General features: G+C 43.6%; 1 protein-coding gene across 2 annotated transcripts in view; it reads left to right on the forward strand.

The window, feature by feature from the left end:
* BRCA1 (BRCA1 DNA repair associated) overlaps positions 1 to 19,524 on the forward strand; it is a 373,734-nt gene that overhangs the window by 297,843 nt on the left and 56,367 nt on the right. For both annotated transcript variants that reach the window (XM_063960070.1, XM_063960071.1), the window contains exons 20-21: positions 12,912 to 12,966; positions 13,798 to 13,871. In XM_063960070.1, coding sequence (XP_063816140.1) covers positions 12,912 to 12,966; positions 13,798 to 13,871 — 129 coding nt within the window. The remainder of the gene's footprint in view (positions 1 to 12,911; positions 12,967 to 13,797; positions 13,872 to 19,524) is intronic.

A 19,524-nucleotide genomic window follows, 5' to 3' on the forward strand; every position in this document is an offset into this window, starting at 1 on the left:
TCACATATAACCTCCAGGGCTATATGGATGTATATTAACCCCTGCCAGATTCCTGAAAAAAGCGGGAGAAAAGTCCGCCGAGAAGGGGGCGGAGCCTATCTCCTCAGCACACTGGCGCCATTTTCCCTCACAGCTCCGCTGGAAGGACGTCTCCCTGACTCTCCCCTGCAGTCCTGCACTACAGAAAAGGGTAAAACAAGAGGGGGTGGGCACTAATTAGGCGCAGTATAATATAAACAGCAGCTATAAGGGGGAAAAACACTCTGTATAGTGTTATCCCAACATATATATAGCGCTCTGGTGTGTGCTGGCATACTCTCCCTCTGTCTCCCCAAAGGGCTAGTGGGGTCCTGTCCTCTATCAGAGCATTCCCTGTGTGTGTGCTGTGTGTCGGTACGACTGTGTTGACATGTATGAGGAGGAAAATGATGTGGAGGCGGAGCAATTGCCTATAATGGAGATGTCACCCCCTAGGGAGTCGACACCTGAGTGGATGGGCTTATGGAAGGATTTACGTGAAAGTGTCAGCTCTTTACAAAAGACGGTTGATGACATGAGACAGCCGGCTACTCAGCTTGTGCCTGTTCAGGCGTCTCAAAGACCATCAGGGGCTCTAAAACGCCCGCTACCTCAGATGGCAGATACAGACGCCGACACGGATACTGACTCCAGTGTCGACGATGAAGAGACGAATGTGACTTCCAGTAGGGCCACACGTTACATGATTGAGGCAATGAAAAATGTTTTACACATTTCTGATAGTACAAGTACCACTAAAAAGGGTATTATGTTTGGTGAGAAAAAACTACCTGTAGTTTTTCCTGCATCTGAGGAATTAAATGAAGTGGGTGATGAAGCGTGGGTTTCTCCCGATAAAAAACTGATAATTCCTAAAAGGTTATTGGCATCATACCCCTTCCCGCCAGAGGATAGGGCACGTTGGGAAACATCCCCTAGGGGGGATAAAGCACTCACACGCTTGTCTAAACAGGTGGCACTACCGTCTCCTGATACGGCCGCCCTTAAGGAACCTGCTGACAGAAAGCAGGAGAATATCCTAAAATGTATATACACTCACACGGGTGTTATACTGCGACCAGCAATCGCCTCAGGCCTGGATGTGCAGTGCTGGGGTGGCTTGGTCGGATTCCCTGACTGAAAATATTGATACCCTGGATAGGGACAGTATATTACTGACTATAGAGCATTTAAAAGATGCATTTTTATATATGCGTGATGCACAGAGGGATATTTGCCGACTGGCATCAAGAGTAAGTGCGCTGTCCATATCTGCCAGAAGAGGGTTATGGACGCGGCAGTGGTCAGGTGATGCGGATTCCAAAAGGCATATGGAAGTATTGCCTTATAAAGGGGAGGAGTTATTTGGGGTAGGTCTATCGGACCTGGTGTCCACGGCAACTGCTGGGAAATCCACATTTTTACCCCAGGTAGCCTCTCAACATAAGAAGACGCCGTATTATCAGGCGCAGTCCTTTCGGCCCCATAAGGGCAAGCGGGCAAAAGGCTCCTCATTTCTGCCCCGTGGCAGAGGGAGAGGAAAAAGGCTGCAGCAAACAGCCAGTTCCCAGGAACAGAAGCCCTCTCCCGCTTCTGCCAAGTCCTCAGCATGACGCTGGGGCTCTACAAGCGGACTCAGGCACGGTGGGGGCCCGTCTCAAGAATTTCAGCGCGCAGTGGGCTCACTCACAAGTGGACCCCTGGATCCTTCAGGTGGTATCTCAGGGGTACAAATTGGAAATCGAGACGTCTCCCCCCTGCCGTTTCCTAAAGTCTGCCTTACCGACGTCTCCCTCCGACAGGGAGGCGGTATTGGAAGCCATTCACAAGCTGTATTCTCAGCAGGTGATAATCAAAGTACCCCTCCTGCAACAGGGAAAGGGGTATTATTCCACGCTGTTTGTGGTACCGAAGCCGGATGGCTCGGTGAGACCTATTTTAAATCTAAAATCTTTGAACACTTACATACAGAGGTTCAAATTCAAGATGGAGTCACTCAGAGCGGTGATCGCGAACCTGGAAGAAGGGGATTATATGGTGTCTCTGGACATCAAGGATGCTTACCTCCATGTCCCAATTTACCCTTCTCACCAAGGGTACCTCAGGTTTGTGGTACAGAACTGCCACTATCAGTTTCAGACGCTGCCGTTTGGATTGTCCACGGCGCCCCGGGTCTTTACCAAAGTAATGGCCGAAATGATGATACTCCTTCGAAGGAAAGGAGTTTTAATTATCCCTTACTTGGACGATCTCCTGATAAGGGCAAGATCCAAGGAACAGTTGGTAGTCGGAGTAGCACTATCTCAAGTAGTGCTGCGGCAGCACGGTTGGATTCTCAATATCCCAAAATCGCAGCTGATCCCGACGACACGTCTTCTATTCCTAGGGATGATCCTGGACACAGTCCAGAAAAAGGTGTTTCTCCCGGAAGAGAAAGCCAGAGAGTTATCCGAGCTAGTCCGAAACCTCCTAAAACCAGGCCAAGTATCAGTGCATCAATGCACAAGGGTCCTGGGAAAAATGGTGGCTTCCTACGAAGCAATCCCATTCGGCAGATTCCACGCAAGAACATTCCAGTGGGACCTGCTGGACAAATGGTCCGGATCGCATCTTCAGATGCATCGGCGGATAACCCTGTCCCCAAGGACAAGGGTGTCTCTCCTGTGGTGGTTGCAGAGTGCTCATCTTCTAGAGGGCCGCAGATTCGGCATTCAGGACTGGGTCCTGGTGACCACAGATGCCAGCCTACGAGGCTGGGGAGCAGTCACACAGGGAAGAAACTTCCAGGGCTTGTGGTCAAGCCTGGAGACATCACTTCACATAAATATCCTGGAGTTAAGAGCCATTTACAAAGCTCTAAGCCAAGCAAGACCTCTGCTTCAAGGTCAGCCGGTGCTGATCCAGTCGGACAACATCACGGCAGTCGCCCACGTAAACAGACAGGGCGGCACAAGAAGCAGGAGGGCAATGGCAGAAGCTGCAAGGATTCTTCGCTGGGCGGAAAATCATGTGATAGCACTGTCAGCAGTGTTCATTCCGCGAGTGGACAACTGGGAAGCAGACTTCCTCAGCAGGCCTGACCTCCACCCGGGAGAGTGGGGACTTCACCCAGAAGTCTTCCACATGATTGTAAACCGTTGGGAAAAACCAAAGGTGGACATGATGGCGTCCCGCCTCAACATTAAACTGGACAGGTATTGCGCCAGGTCAAGGGACCCTCAAGCAATAGCTGTGGACGCTCTGGTAACACCGTGGGTATACCAGTCAGTGTATGTGTTCCCTCCTCTGCCTCTCATACCCAAGGTGCTGAGGATTATACGGCGGGGAGGAGTAAGAACTATTCTCGTGGCTCCGGATTGGCCAAGAAGGACTTGGTACCCGGAACTTCAAGAAATGCTCACAGAGGACCCGTGTCCTCTACCTCTGAGAAGGGACCTGCTCCAGCAGCGACCCTGTCTGTTCCAAGACTTACCGCGGCTGCGTTTGACGGCATGGCGGTTGAACGCCGGATCCTAAAGGAAAAAGGCATTCCAGACGAAGTCATCCCTACTTTGATAAAAGCCAGAAAGGATGTAACCGCAAAGCATTATCACCGCACCTGGCGGAAATATGTTGCGTGGTGCGAGGCCAAAAAGGCCCCGACGGAGGAATTTCAACTGGGTCGATTCCTGCATTTCCTGCAAGCAGGAGTGTCTATGGGCCTAAAATTAGGATCCATTAAGGTCCAGATTTCGGCCCTGTCGATTTTCTTTCAGAGAGAACTGGTTTCAGTGCCTGAAGTCCAGACGTTTGTTAAGGGAGTGCTACATATACAGCCTCCTTTTGTGCCTCCAGTAGCACCCTGGGATCTGAATGTTGTTTTGGGTTTCCTAAAATCACATTGGTTTGAACCACTCAACACTGTGGACTTAAAATATCTCACATGGAAAGTGGTCATGCTGTTGGCCCTGGCTTCAGCCAGGCGTGTGTCAGAATTGGCGGCTTTATCCTGTAAAAGCCCTTACCTGATTTTTCATACGGACAGGGCAGAATTGAGGACTCGTCCTCAATTTCTCCCAAAGGTGGTTTCAGCGTTTCATCTGAACCAGCCTATTGTGGTACCTGCGGCTACTAAAGACTTGGAGGACTCCAAGTTGCTGGACGTTGTCAGGGCCCTGAAAATATGTTTCCAGGACGGCTGGAGTCAGAAAATCTGACTCGCTATTTATCCTGTACGCACCCAACAAGCTGGGTGCTCCTGCTTCTAAGCAGACTATTGCTCGCTGGATTTGTAGTACAATTCAGCTTGCGCATTCTGTGGCAGGCCTGCCACAGCCAAAATCTGTAAAAGCCCACTCCACAAGGAAGGTGGGCTCATCTTGGGCGGCTGCCCGAGGGGTCTCGGCTTTACAACTTTGCCGAGCTGCTACTTGGTCAGGGTAAAATACTTTTGTGAAATTCTACAAATTTGACACTCTGGCTGAGGAGGACCTGGAGTTTTCTCACTCGGTGCTGCAGAGTCATCCGCACTCTCCCGCCCGTTTGGGAGCTTTGGTATAATCCCCATGGTCCTTACGGAGTTCCCAGCATCCACTAGGACGTCAGAGAAAATAAGAATTTACTTACCGATAATTCTATTTCTCGTAGTCCGTAGTGGATGCTGGGCGCCCATCCCAAGTGCGGATTATCTGCAATACTTGTACATAGTTATTGTTAACAAATCGGGTTATTGTTGTTGTGAGCCATCTATCCAGAGGCTCCTCTGTTATCATGCTGTTAACTGGGTATCATATCACGAGTTGTACGGTGTGATTGGTGTGGCTGGTATGAGGCTTACCCGGGATTCAAAATCCTTCCTTATTGTGTACGCTCGTCCGGGCACAGTATCCTAACTGAGGCTTGGAGGAGGGTCATAGGGGGAGGAGCCAGTGCACACCAGGTAGTCCTCAAGCTTTTCTTTTGTGCCCAGTCTCCTGTGGAGCCGCTATTCCCCATGGTCCTTACGGAGTTCCCAGCATCCACTACGGACTACGAGAAATAGAATTATCGGTAAGTAAATTCTTATTTTTTCTCATATTAAAAATGCAAGCAGAAAATTATCAACCAGTGTGAGACTAGGATATCCTCCAGTTTAGGCAGTATTTCAGTAGTATATTGTGTGATAAGTACTATTATAATGCTGAAATAGATGAAAGTATACTACAAGAGCATACTTTTTAAATACAATATATTTTTTCTCTAGCATCCATAAGCGATATTAGGGAGACTTAGTACGATGGGGTATAGACGGGGTCCAAAGGAGCCGGTGAACTTAAAATTTCTTCACTGGGTGTGCTGGCTCCTCCACCCTATGCCCCCTCCCACAGGCAGTTTAGAAAAAAGTGCCCTCAGGAGAGGATGCACATCTCTTCAGCTCCAGAGAGTTGTCTTAAATTTCTTTTAAAGTTTTATTATGTTCGGTATCCTGTTTGGGCAACAGCATACCTGCACCGTGGAAGTTAGGGGGAGGGACGGTCACCGCCCTTGCGAGGTGTCAGAGATGCTTCCCCGCTGCAGGACCACCGTCCTGAGAGGTTGTTTGTTCAGCGGGGCACTGCACCTTAGCTGTCGCAATCGCAGCACGCCGTACACCCCTAACAGTAGCCTGAAGGTGACGACTGTGGTGAGTACAAACTAGGGGCCTCGCTAAGGGGGTCCCCAGGTTCATGTTGCTGCAGAATGCGGGTGCGGCATACGGGACCCTCCTGGGGGGGACCCGCTAGAGGACACTGCGTCACAGCAGTCGTTTTTCTTTGCACAAAACAAGCCTAATATCACTTTCCTTGATTCTGCAGGGTTAGATGACCTATTTAAATTAGCCTGGAAAAATCCAGACAAAAAATACCAAGAATCAAAACGATCTTTGCACACTTTACCATTTGCTGCTGAAGTTTAGGATATTCCGGGAAGAGCCCTCGGGAGCTGACGTCTCAGTCTCTCGACTGTCATAAAAGGCGGTGCTGCCTGCTGCGGGCTCCTTTACCATAAAGGACCCTGTGGACAGAAAGATAGAGACTACACTAAATTCTATCTACACAGCAGCAGGTGTATCGCAAAGGCATAGTGGGTTGCTGGATGACCCATGCCATTCATACGTGGGCTACTCAGATTCAGGAGGGCCTCTCCAGGGATATGCCTTTGGTCACTATGGTGACTCTCCTGAAGCACATTCAGGACACTGTATGCGTCCTGTGTCACTCGCTCAAGGAAATGGACAATATTAGTGCTAGGACGTCTGCCATGGCAGTGTCGGCGTGCAGGACCTTAGGGTAGCATCATTGGATAGCGGATGAAGAATCCAAGCGCAGTGTGGAATCCCTCTCCTTTTCTGGGGAATGGCTCTTTGGGGTTGAGTTGGATACGTGGATTTCTAAAGTCACTGCAGTGAAATCTACGTTTCTTCCCTCTGGGGCCCTACCGGCTAGACGTTCCTATCCGTGTTCAGTCCTTTTCGGGCTAACAGAATTCGATCTAGGGCCAGGGATGTCTCCAATACGAATAGCGGCACCAGAGGTAAGTCGAAAAGACCTGCAAACATCGGTTCTCAGGAACAGAGCACCAGTTCTGCTTCCACTAAGTCCTCAGCATGACTGTGCCCACCCACCCCGAGGGGATCTCGAGGTGGGAGCTCGACTTTGTCACTTCAGCCGCGTCTGGTAGGTTTCCTGCCAGGATACCTGGGTCAGGGACCTCATTTCTCAGGGCTACAAGTTGGAGTTCGACGGTGCTCCTCCCCAACGCTTTTTCAAACCAAGCTTACCAGCTTTGGAGGATATGCAAGTTGCGTTGCAACAGGCCATCAGAAAGTTGGTCCAGTCCCACGTCATTATTCCAGTACCACAACGAGGCAAGGGTTATTACTCCAACCTGTTTGTGGTACCAAAGCCGGACGGTTCGCTAAGGCCCATTTTGAATCTAAAGTCCTTGAACCCTTACCTAAAGGTTTTCAAGTTCAAAATGGAATCCTTGAGAGCGGGCCTGGAAGAACAGGAATTCATGGTTTCCTTGGATATCAAGGACACCTACCTTCATATTCCTATTTGGCCACCTCATCAGGCTTATCTGAGGTTTGCCCTGCTGGACGACCACTACCAGTTCCAGACACTGCCCTTCGGCCTGTCCACAGCTCCTAGGGTATTCACAAAGGTAATGGTGGAAATGATGTTCCAGCTCCCGGTCCAGGGGGTCAGTGGTGTCCCTTACCTGGACGATCTTATGATAAAAGCAAGATCCAGCAAGCTTTTATTGCTCCAGATCGACCACACTGTTCAACTTATGTCCCACCGTGGGTGGATTCTCAATTTACAGAAGTCCCACCTGGAGCCAGCTCAGCGGCTCCTGTTCCAGGGTATGTTACTGGATACTGTGGCCCAGAAGGTGTTCCTCCCGGTGGAGACAAAGCAAGAACACTTCAGGAGATGGTCCGCATGGTTCTCTGACTTGCTCGAGTATCCATCCATCTCTGCATAAGATTGTTGGGGATGATTGTCGCCTTATACGAGGCGATCCAATATGGGAGATTCCATGCCAGAACATTTCAATTGGATCTCCTAAGCAAGTTGTCCGGATCACATCTACAGATGCATCGGATGATAAGGCTGTCACCTCAGGCCAGGATTTCCCTCCTGTGGTGGCTACAGTCCTCCAATCTCCTGGGATGCTGGAGTTTCGGGATTCAGGATTGGATCCTCTTCACAACGGATGCGAGTCTGTGAGGATGGGGAGCTGTCACCCAAGTGGCGCAGTTCCAGGGCAGGTGGTCAGCCCGAGAAGCCCTCCATCCAGTCAACATTCTGGTACTTCGGACAATCTAAAATGCTCCGCTTCAGGCCTCTCCTCTGCTTAAGAATCACGCGATCCAGGTAGTCTGACAACGCCACAGCAGTGTGTATAGATACCTTGCACGCTGGGCCTTACCAGATCTCATGCGGTGCAACAATTAACTGAAATTATAAACAACTTCGTACAATGCACGTGCCTAATGGCTCTTTGTGAAACATCCTTACTATAGGTCTCTAAGCATATGGAGTTTAATATATGAGCTTGAGTGAATTAATGCAGCATACGGCATATACGCATCAGAGCTGCTATTTGGATATACTAACTGTGATGAAATCCAGTAACTATATATCTCTGTGCCTTCTTAATAATATTCCATATGTTAGGTTGCAATAGATTTACGGTGCTAGATACGGGTAATACTGAGTGCAGTACAGCATGCCACTTGGGGGATATAATTGCATTTATTAGCCATTCTGTATAAATCAGCCTGGCATCAGCATTTGGCTACATGTCCCAGTGGTTTCTCATTCATACCTCCTAGGATAAGACTCACACACTGAGCTAATCACACTAATTGAATCAAGGCGGTGTGCTATATACGGAGAATACATATGTGAATGGGAATATATATGTGTACAACAGTAGCCTCATGTGAACATTCTCCATGATAGGTTCCTGCAATCCTATTAAGCCGACTAATTTAGTACAACGGTGACATTTAATGTAGAAATTTGCGGCATGGGATATGACTGCATTCATTAGTTACCCTGTTTAAACTAGCCCAGCAGCAGCATCGGATTACATGCCTCAGAAACTGTTTTGGACAGGACTTATATACAGAGCTAATTATACCATTTGAATTAAGGCAATGTGCTATACACAACACATATAAAGAATATCTATGTGTATGGGATAATATGGGTACACGATAGTAGCCTTACATAAATACTCTCTCTACGATAGGTCATCACAATGATATGAAGCTGATCATTTCAGTATAATAGTGATACTCAATGAAGGAATTGAGGTGGCTAACCCAGTGGTATAGAATATGACATGAACCCTTTTGCCATAAATAATATGACATTTGGCATAAATATACTGTACTAATCAGGCTGTGATTGACTAGCAGGAATTGAAACAATTAATCACAAGATAAAGAATGTGACTTTAAAACTGTTTTTGTTACAACAGTTCCTGCAGACAAGGATATTATAATTCCAAAAATCACAGCATTTGTTGCAATTTAAGGACCCCGAGCAGTCGCATCTATATTATAGCTTGCTCTATTCCACTTATGAGCCCTTCTGTAAAGGGAAGCGACCCAATTGTATAAGCTGTTAGTGTTGCGGCACTAGGTAACAGAACCGCAACATTGTATGGTTTAATATGTCACAGTGTGGCTCTTTTCAATAAGCCTTCTAACAGCAGTTCCTAGAGGAAATGTTTTTCTGCTGTTGTACTTGTATACAAATCATTATAGCAACGCAGGCAGGGGAATTGAATGCCACTGACAAATGGATATCTATGCCAAGGTCATATCCAGGCACCAACACTTGGGTGGACAGACTCTCAAATCATTTGTTATGACAATAGGGAATTAAGGACGATCCACACCTCAAAGGCAAATAATATTGAGGATATTGAGAATTGCAGTAACTTGTCGGACCCTAATTCTATAGCTGTACTTACTAAAGCTTACCAAAATATTAAAAAGGCAATAGTGAGACCACCACGCAGTGGTCCTGGCCCTACAAACACTATTATCATTACATATGGGAATACAATAAATGATACACAGTGAATATTTTTTAATTGATACGGTATCTTTTATTTGATAATATTTTTCCATATATATTTCACATCATTTTAATTGATTGACATTAAAAGTTATATTTTAGACCAATTAATCTTTTCTTCTCATTGTGTGCCAACAAAGACAATCTTCTCTATCTTCTTTTTTGTCCTCAATCTTATTGTCTATGGCGGCACCCCCAACATATGATTGTGAATCGAAATTACAATACATGTATTAATGGGGTACGTATCATACTTAAAGGAATACTAATTAATTTTCGACTTGTGCAGAAGATATCTCCCCTTTCCCTTTTTCCTTATTGATTAGCGTATATCAATCGACAAGGAGGGACAAAAAGCAGAGCCTGCATGCGAGAGGTGTCAAAGATACTCCTCTGGGCGGAAAGAAATGCAAGAGCAATGTCGTCCATTTTCATTCTGGGAGTGGACAACTGGGAAATGGACTTCCTGAGTAGTCATGGTCCACCTGGGGGAGTGGGGACTCCACCATCAGGTGTTTCAGCAGATCATCGACCGGTGTGGCTGCCCACAGATAGGCATGATGGCTTCTCGTCTCAACAAGAAGCTTTACTGCTATTCCTCACGAACCATGGACCCTCAGGCGAGGGCAGTAGATGCACTGACGTCGCCTTGGCCTTACCGGCTGGTCTACCTGTTTCCTCCGATTCCGTTGCTCCCAAGGGTGCTCAAGCTAATCAGACATCAAGGAGTCCAGGCAATTCTGATTGCCCCGGATTGTCCTCGGAGGGCGTGGTTCGCGGATCTTCTGGACATGTCCGTCGAAGACCCTTGGCCTCTACCACTAAGAAGAGATCTTCTTCAACAAGGGCCGTTCGTCTACCCGGATTTACGGCAACTTCATTTGACGGCATGGAGGTTTAACGGAACATCCTAGCTCACAAGGGCCTTTTCAAAAAGGTTATTGCTACCATGGTTCAGGCCCGGAAACCTGTGACGTCAAACCACTATCATCATATCTGGAGGAGATATGTCTCTTGGTGCGAGGAATGCACGTATCCACCTGCAGAGTTCCACTTGGGGCATTTCTTACGTTTCCTGCAGGCTGGTGTGGATAAGGGCTTACGTCTGGGTTCCGTTAAGGTCCAGATTTCAGCTCTCTCCATTTTCTTCCAGAAGAAATTGGCACTGTAGCCAGAAGTTCAGACCTTCTTGCAAGGTGTAGTCCACATACAACCACCTTTTGTGCCGCCTACGGCACCCTGGGATTTGAATGTGTTGGAATTTCTGCAGTCATCCTGGTTTGAACCTCTGATGATGGTAGAAGACAAGTACCTCATTTGGAAGACCTTGATGTCACTGGCCCTGGCTTCTGCTAGACGCGTCTCAGAATATGGGACTTTATCGTGTAAAAGTGCATATTTGGTCTTTTACGAGGACAGAGTGGAGCTCCGGACTAGGCAGCAGTTCCTAATGAAGGTTGTCTCTGCGTTTCACCTGAATCAACCTATTGTGGTTCCGTCAAGTTCTGACGCTTCTGCTCCTCCAGAGGCATTGGATGTTGTGCGAGCCTTGAAGATCTGTGTCAAGCGAACGGCTCGGATCAGAAAGATGGATTCCTTGATCGTGCTGTATGATGCGCAGAAAAACGGTTGCCCTGCTTCACAGCAGTCCATTGCTCGTTGGCTTAGGCTTACTATCCATCAGGCCTATGTGTCGGCAGCCTTACCTGTTCCTAAGTCTCTGAAGGCACACTCTGCAAGATCAGTGGGCTCTTCCTGGGTGGCTGCCAGTGGAGTCTCAGTCTTACAACTATGCCGAGCAGCTACCTAGTCGGGGAAGAACACCTTTGTTAAGTTATACAAGTTTGATACCCTGGCCAAAGAGGATACCCAGTTTTGGCAGGCGGTGCTGTAGAAGTCTCCGCACGTTCCAGCCCATTCTGGAAGCTTTGGGACATCCCCCTCGTACTAAGTCTCCCCAATATCCCTTATGGATGCAAGAGAAAATAGGATTTTAATTACCTACCAGTAAATCCTTTTCTCGTAGTCCATAAGGGATATTGGGTACCCGCCTCAGTGCGTGGACTTTTCTGCAGGCTCTCTTTTATGTGGTTACCTGTTCAGCTGTTGTTGTTACCAGCCGTTGTATGTTAGTGGTGTGCTGGTGTATAAATCTAACCACCACTTGTTATTATGTTCCTTCTCTCATATATGTCCTTTCTCCTTCAGGCACCGTTTTACCTATAGCTGCCTGTGGGAGGGGGCATAGAGGCGAGGAGCAAGCACACCCAGTGAAGAAATTATAGTGCATCGGCTCAGGTGATTGATTAAGATTCCAATAGAACTCTACTGTCACTTCTACACTATGGGAATATTTTGTTCAGTCCCAAACAGGATATTTTCCAGACCACAGTGGAGAATGCTACTTTCTCTCTGTTACTGTTTCTAGTGCAGAATGCCCCTAGTCTTTGCTCCATTAGTCGTACTGGATGACAAGGAGTCAGACACCCAAATGTTAAATCTGCTCTCCTCGTGGAGGACTGTATAAATGTTAATGAAATTGGGCAGCTAGGGTTCCAGTTACAATGGACGGAAAAAATCTTCGTTATTATTCAAATCTTCCATGTCCAAATAACAGACATGAAACTCTATACCGCCAGGTATCCGTTGTACCAAAAGGATTCAGAGAAAAAAGGCTTAACCATAAATGCAGAAATCTCATTGTTTGCTGCATTTTTAGCTTGTGCCATTTAAAAGAAAATCTAATGTGCATCTAAAATGACAGCAGTGGGAATTGAGAACTAGGGAGAGATTTCTGCCCACCTTCCTGTCCCTGTGGGCATTGATAGCTCTCCTGGCATTGTTGTCATGGAATTATTAGTGAAGAACATTGCCTTACTTATGATAATATTTTCGGCACTTCCGTTTGCATTTACACGGATAGTCACCCTTAATAAGCTGTGCATCCATCTTTAATCAAAATACAGACAAATGCCTACTAGATGAGAACTGCAACACATACCTCAGTCTGGATTTTTTCTTCTCATTATTTTAATTTAAAGACAGGACCACAACTTGGTTGTTCTTGCTAAATTAATCCATATTTGAAACTGAAAAAGTCCAGAGGCTGCTAAACCCATGCTAGAAATATATTCACTTGGCACATTATTGTTTCGGGGTGGGGGTTTTTGTTTGTTTGTTTTTTCAATTTTTTAGTAATGGAGTAAAAGTACAATAGGGCTGAACAGTCTGTCAACAGCTCAGTTTTTTTTTTATGTAAAAGTTTCAGTCCCTGTTTATCTTGTCTCTTATCAGCTCCTGACAGATTTCGAGATTTGCTGTTATGGATCTTTTAAAGATTTAAATAGAGGTAAGTCTCCTAAATAGTAACTAATGTCCTTATGTGATACTGCTCACTGATAATGCAACCTTTCGGTACGCATCTTTGAGATGAATGCCAGATAAACGACAGAACAATAACTCCATTCTCCATAAGGACTGTTTATTTTTCCTGTGCTAATTTCCTGGCATAATCGATCTTGTGCATAGAAAGGTAGTACCAAATCATATGGTGAACAAAAAGTAGGCATACCAATATCCATTCTGCTGCTGTGTGTGTGTGTGTGTGTGTGTGTGTGTGTGTGTGTGTGTGTGTGTGTGTGTGTACGTATATAGAGATATATATATATAGATATATGATTATATATGATTTTTAATTTTTTCTGTGTAAAAAAAAAGAAGAAGCAAAAAACAGGTGACTAGTGATTTAGTTTGCTAGAACATTATGTTCAGTGCATGATCAGTTTTATTGACTGGCCAAATTATCATTGCAATTTAATTCTGTTAATTACAACTCTATGCCCAGTGTGCGTAAGGTAGAAATATTACTGCTCTTAAAATCCAGTATAATCCTTCTGTTGCATAAGGAGTCATTAATAGTGACTCAGATATTCACATACACCCACTTGTATTGTGGCAAGGCCGTAGTGGTATAATGAAGTAAAGTACCTTCTTTGTTTAGTCAAATTGTCAGGTACTGAGAAGGAGGGAAGAACACCTTTTACTTTTGTTGATCATTTGGGCAAACCATATCTGTGGCAATAAGCCAGAAAAGTATTAGAAAGTGGTTCATTTTAGAAATGCGAACCAAAGGCAACTTAAAAAAGTTTATATTGGTCTATTACATGTCCTATTTCTGCAGAAAATCTGGAGTGGATGGTATCTTTGTGCGGTGCTTCTGTGGTAGATGAGCCTTCGCTGTTTAAGCATACAACAGTAAGTATATTGCAGAATACAGTATCTTATCTTTATACTTTTTTCCCCATTTGTGTCTTTCTTCCTTGTCCTATTTCTAATCCTCTCATCCCTTCTTGGTTTAACATAATAATTTAAATTATTTGTGGATAGTACATCAAAGTGTAAAGTCTGACCCTGCTGGGATCCAGCACATAATGGGTGAAATCTGAGAGCTTTGTCTTCCAATGTCTTGTAAAATAGCAAATTGATATCGTTAACCAACCTTTTAGTGCTTAGAATGGGGAAACTCAAGTACACCAATTTGTCCTGTTTAACAGCCTTCTAATTAAATCTCCTAATGGTACCATTAAGCTTGTCATGATTTGCAAACATTAAAAACACAATGTTGCAATGTAGAAGTGTTTTCTACCCTCCTGTGGTGAAGTTGTGGGTGATTGAAGAAGTTTTGAAAAAAGGGCACTGGATAAATACAAGTTCTGTAACCGTTATTACATACCTGTATGGAATTACACTTAACGTCCCTCATGCAGACCACTGCTTATTTATGTAATATGCAGCTCATAATACCAGTTACTGTGCCAAGCTAAAACATTTGTGGGTCCCAGGGACCCTTCACTTTATAAAATTGGGGTCCTACTCCACTATATCTGGGTCCTATGACATATTATAGTGGGTGAGGGCAGATAGCATGCTGGGGAAAAGGAGGGGGTTAGGGCCAGACAATAGGATGTCTGTAGTGATGTATATATATAATATACAGTGCATCCAGAAATTATTTACAGCGCTTCACTTTTCCCACATTTTGTTATGTTATTGCCTTATTCCAAAATGGAGTAAATTATTTTTTTCCCTCAAAATTCTACACACAAAACCCCATAAAGACAATGTGAAAAGTTTTTTTTGAGATTTTTGCAAATTTATTAAAAATAAACAACTAAGAAATCACATGTACATATGTATTCACAGCCTTTGCTCAATGCTTTGTTATTGCACCTTTGACAGCAATTACAGCCTCAAGTCTTTTTGAATATGATGCCACAAGCTTGGCACACCTATCTTTGGGCAGTTTCGCCCATTCCTCTTTGCAGCACCTCTCATGCTCTATCAGGTTGGATGAGAAGCGTCAGTGCACAGCCATTTTCAGATCTGTCCAGAGATGTTCAATCGGATTCAAGTCTGGGCAACTCAAGGACATTCACAGAGTTGTCCTGAAGCCACTTCTTTGACATCTTGGCTGTGTGCTTAGGGTCGTTGTCATGCTGAAAGATGAACCGTCGCCCCATTCTGAGGTCAAGAGCGCTCTGAAGCAGGTTTTCATCCAGAATGTGTCTGTACATTGCTGCATTCATCTTTCCCTCTATCCTGACTAGTCTCTCAGTTCCTGCCACTGAAAAACATCCTCACAGTGTGATGCCACCACCATGCTTCACTGGAGGAATGGTATTGACCTGGTGATGAGCGGTGCCTGGTTTCCTCCAAACATGATGCCTGGCATTCACGCCAGAGAGTTTAATTTTTGTCTCATCAGACCAGAGAATTTTGTTTCTCATGGTCTGAGAGTCCTTCAGGTGCATTTTGACAAACTCCAGGCGAGCTGCCATATGCTTTTTACTAAGGAGTGGCTTCCGTCTGGTCACTCTACCATACAGACCTGATTGGGGGATTGCTGCAGAGATAGTTGTCCTTCTGGAAGGTTCTCTTCTCTCCACAGAGGAATGCTGTAGCTCTGACAGAGTGACCATGACTGTAAGCTCCCTGACTAGGGACTTTCTCCCCCAATCGCTCAGTTTAGACGGCCGGGCAGCTCTAGGAAGAGTCCTAGTGGTTCTAAACTTCTTCCATTTACGGATGAAGGAGGCCACTGTGCTCATTGGGATCTTCAAAGCAGTCGATATTTTTCTGTACCCTTCCCCAGATTTGTGCCTCGAGACAATCCTGTCTGAGGTCTACAGACAATTCCTTTGACTTCATGCTTGGTTTGTGCTTTAGACATGCACTGTCAAGTGTGGGACCTTATATGGACAGGTGTTTGCCTCTCCAAATTTTCTCCAATCAACTAAATTTAACAAAGGTGGACTCCAACTGAGATGTAGGAACATCTCATGGATGATCAGTGGAAACAGGATGCACCTGACCTCAATTTTGAGCTTCATGGCAAAGTCTGTGAATACTTATGTACACATTTCTTCATTTTTTTTACTTTAAATAAATTTGCAAAAATCTCAAAAAAACTTTTTTCACATTGTCATTATGGGGTATTGTGAAGAATTTTGAGGGGAAAAAAATAATTTATTCCATTTTGGAATAAGGATGCAACATACAAAATGTGGAAAAAGTGAAGCGCTGCAAATACTTTCTGGATGCATGTATGTGTGTGTGTGTGTGTGTGTGTGTGTATATATATATATATATATATATATATATGTATCTTTAAATCATCCGGCACTCCTGATATAGGAAAAAACTGTGATTTTAAAATCCTTTTTTCAGTAACCTGGAGTGACGTGCCATTTGCTTATTCAGCAATAGAGGGACTATATATATATATATATATATATATATATATATATATATATATATATACAGGTTGAGTATCCCATATCCAAATATTCCGAAATACGGAATATTCCGAAATACGGAGTTTTTTTGAGTGAGAGTGAGATAGTGTAACCATTGTTTTTTGATGGCTCAATGTACACAAACTTTGTTTAATACACAAAGTTATTCAAAATATTGTATTAAATGACCTTCAGGCTGTGTGTATAAGGTGTATAATTATATTAAACATAAATGAATTGTGTGAATGTACACACACTTTGTTTAATGCAAAAAGTTATAAAAAATATTGTCTAAAATGACCTTCAGGCTGTGTGTATAAGGTGTATATGAAACATAAATTCATTCTGTGCTTATATTTAGGTCCCATCGCCATGATATCTCATTATGGTATGCAATTATTCCAAAATACGGAAAAATCCGATATCCAAAATTCCTCTGGTCCCAAGCATTTTGGATAAGGGATACTCAACCTGTATGTATGTGTGTATATATATATATATATATATATATACATATACATACATACATACATACATACATACATACATACATACATACACACGTTGAGTATCTGAGATAATGACATATATATTATGTGTATATATAGCTAGATTACATAGATATATAATATATAAATGTGGCATTATCTCAGCAGGGGATAAGGGATACTCAACCTGTGTGTGTATAGATAGATAGATATAGAGAGAGAGAGAGAGTGAAGATTTGTAAAAAGTGCCTACTAGTGCAGATAGTAATTCTAAAGTGACTTATTGTCAAAAAGTGTTCTTTAGTGAATAAAGTGACATATATAGTGCAAAAAAGTGCTAACATAATTTGGGAGAAATCTTAGCGTTTTCTTTTTTCTTCGGTCATATGACCATTAAAATTCCAAGGTACAGTATACACAAAAGAGAAAATAAAAGCAAACATCGTGTGTACGGTTTTAAAACCACATATCTTATTAAAAAAAAACACGTTTTGTGTACCAAAAAACTGTGTGTAGCTGGGATAGTGACCCACAAGAAATAATTTGTCTTTTACTACTATGCAATTTTCACACTTTTTAATTATAAAAAAAATACATAAAAACAGCATAAAAAGAAAATGGTAGGTACTGTAGCACACGTACAAGAAAAACAATAAATATCAGCTTATCTGTCCACAGGTTGCATTCCCAGGTACAGCACATAGGATGCGGTCAGCTTACCAACAACCATTGACCGACGGTCAAAATACCTACATTTAAAATACCGACAAGGTCAAAATACCGACATTTAGAATGTCGACAGGTCAAAAAGACGACATGAGTTTTTCATGATCTTTTCAGTGGAACAGACTTGTTCATACTTTACCATCTCAGAGGATATGGAAAGGGAATATAATAGTGTGCGAGCGCAGCTTTACACTTATAGGGTGTACCTATGTCTACATACACACCCAAAAAATGAAAAACGTGTGTCGACTTATTGACCCGTTGACATTGTAAGTGTCTGTATTTTAAGTGTGTTGTGGTATGTTGACCTTGAGGTCAATTGTTGGTATTTTGATTGTAGGTATTTCATTCTAAACCTATATATATATATATATTTATATATATATTTATATATATATAAATTTATTAGGACAACCCCATACAATGAAGTATTGAATCACGTAACAGTGGCGGTATAAACCGCCAGAAGTAACATCAACATGAAACAAATGTGCACAGCACAGGTGGCATATTCAGCAGTTGGGGTCATGGCATGGCGTTTTGATGATGTAATGACCTTTCCTGCTGTGGTGGTCTGCTGAATGTCACCTGCGTTGTGCACATTTGTTTCATGCTGATGTTACTTGCGGTGGTTTATACCGCCACTGTTGGTATGTGATTCAGTACTTCATTGTATGGGGTTGTCCTAATAAAATTGGGGTTTTATGTGCTATAGCGTGCACCCTTTCTTTTTAATTGAGTTGCAGATATTACCTAATGATGGATGCCGGAATAAGGGGAAGATACCAACCTAATCAGGAAGGTCTTGAGTGCATTGTTAAGAGACAACTGAACCTGGGACTTGTAGTTCCACAAGCAGGACTTGTGAGGCAGATTATTTATATATAACCAACTGAAGTATTATTCATATATATATATATATATATATATATATATATATATAATGTCTCAATATCAATAAAAAAAAAAATTATATATATATATATATATATATATATATATATATCAATAAATAAATATATATATCTGTAGCTGCCTAGGATCTCTATATTTACCATGCTCGATGGGGGGTAGGAGGACTTTCCTCTAGTCAGCGATGATCTTACATATATGCCGGCCTCTGTGCAGGAAGACAACTGTTGTCACACAGCATGGTGCTGAGCAGCATGCTGATGGGCAAGGAGCATGGACGTAACAGCAGGCGTCTTGGGGACATGCCGGCATTGACATCCTGGGGAGGCGGGTACTGGAGAATTATAGTGTCCTGCAGGATGCGCTGTGAGTCACTCATCCTGTCTGCGCCTCATAGTGTTCACTCTAGGATTTTTTTTAGGGCAGGGTGCTGAGCATTGAAGAGGACACATTTTTATTTTGAAGGGCACATTTTTGATGTGACGCTTTGCGCACAAAGCATAGCACATATGTTTATAGTTTTTGTACATACATTTTGCTCTTAGCAAATCATATACCCATACATACATACATATAAGACACCTAACATATGTACTGAGAAACATACTGTATATGTCCAGTCTTCTTGAAAGATCGGCTGTAGCATATACATAAGTAGATAATTATAAATGTCTTTTCCAGTGCTGAAGTAGTTATAATCCGCATGTGTTATAAAACAGAAAAGTTAAATAATGGGTTAAAATTTATAGGAAAAAAATAAGTCTATTCTACTAGGGAAATACTGTAAGCAGTACATGCTCACTGCTTACCCTGTTCTTTCCCTCTTTATTAGAGTGCTATGTTATTTACAGTGCCTCCTCTGCCATCCAGTTGGCTAAGGATAGAAATTGTGTTCCAATTTCAGAAGTTGGCAAGGAGTAGACGACAACATTGTAACATGCACTCTGACTGTTACATTCTGTATACAGGTACAAGGGGGCGATTTAT

Source organism: Pseudophryne corroboree, chromosome 3, assembly GCF_028390025.1.
Source record: "Pseudophryne corroboree isolate aPseCor3 chromosome 3, aPseCor3.hap2, whole genome shotgun sequence".
Taxonomy (NCBI): domain Eukaryota; kingdom Metazoa; phylum Chordata; class Amphibia; order Anura; family Myobatrachidae; genus Pseudophryne; species Pseudophryne corroboree.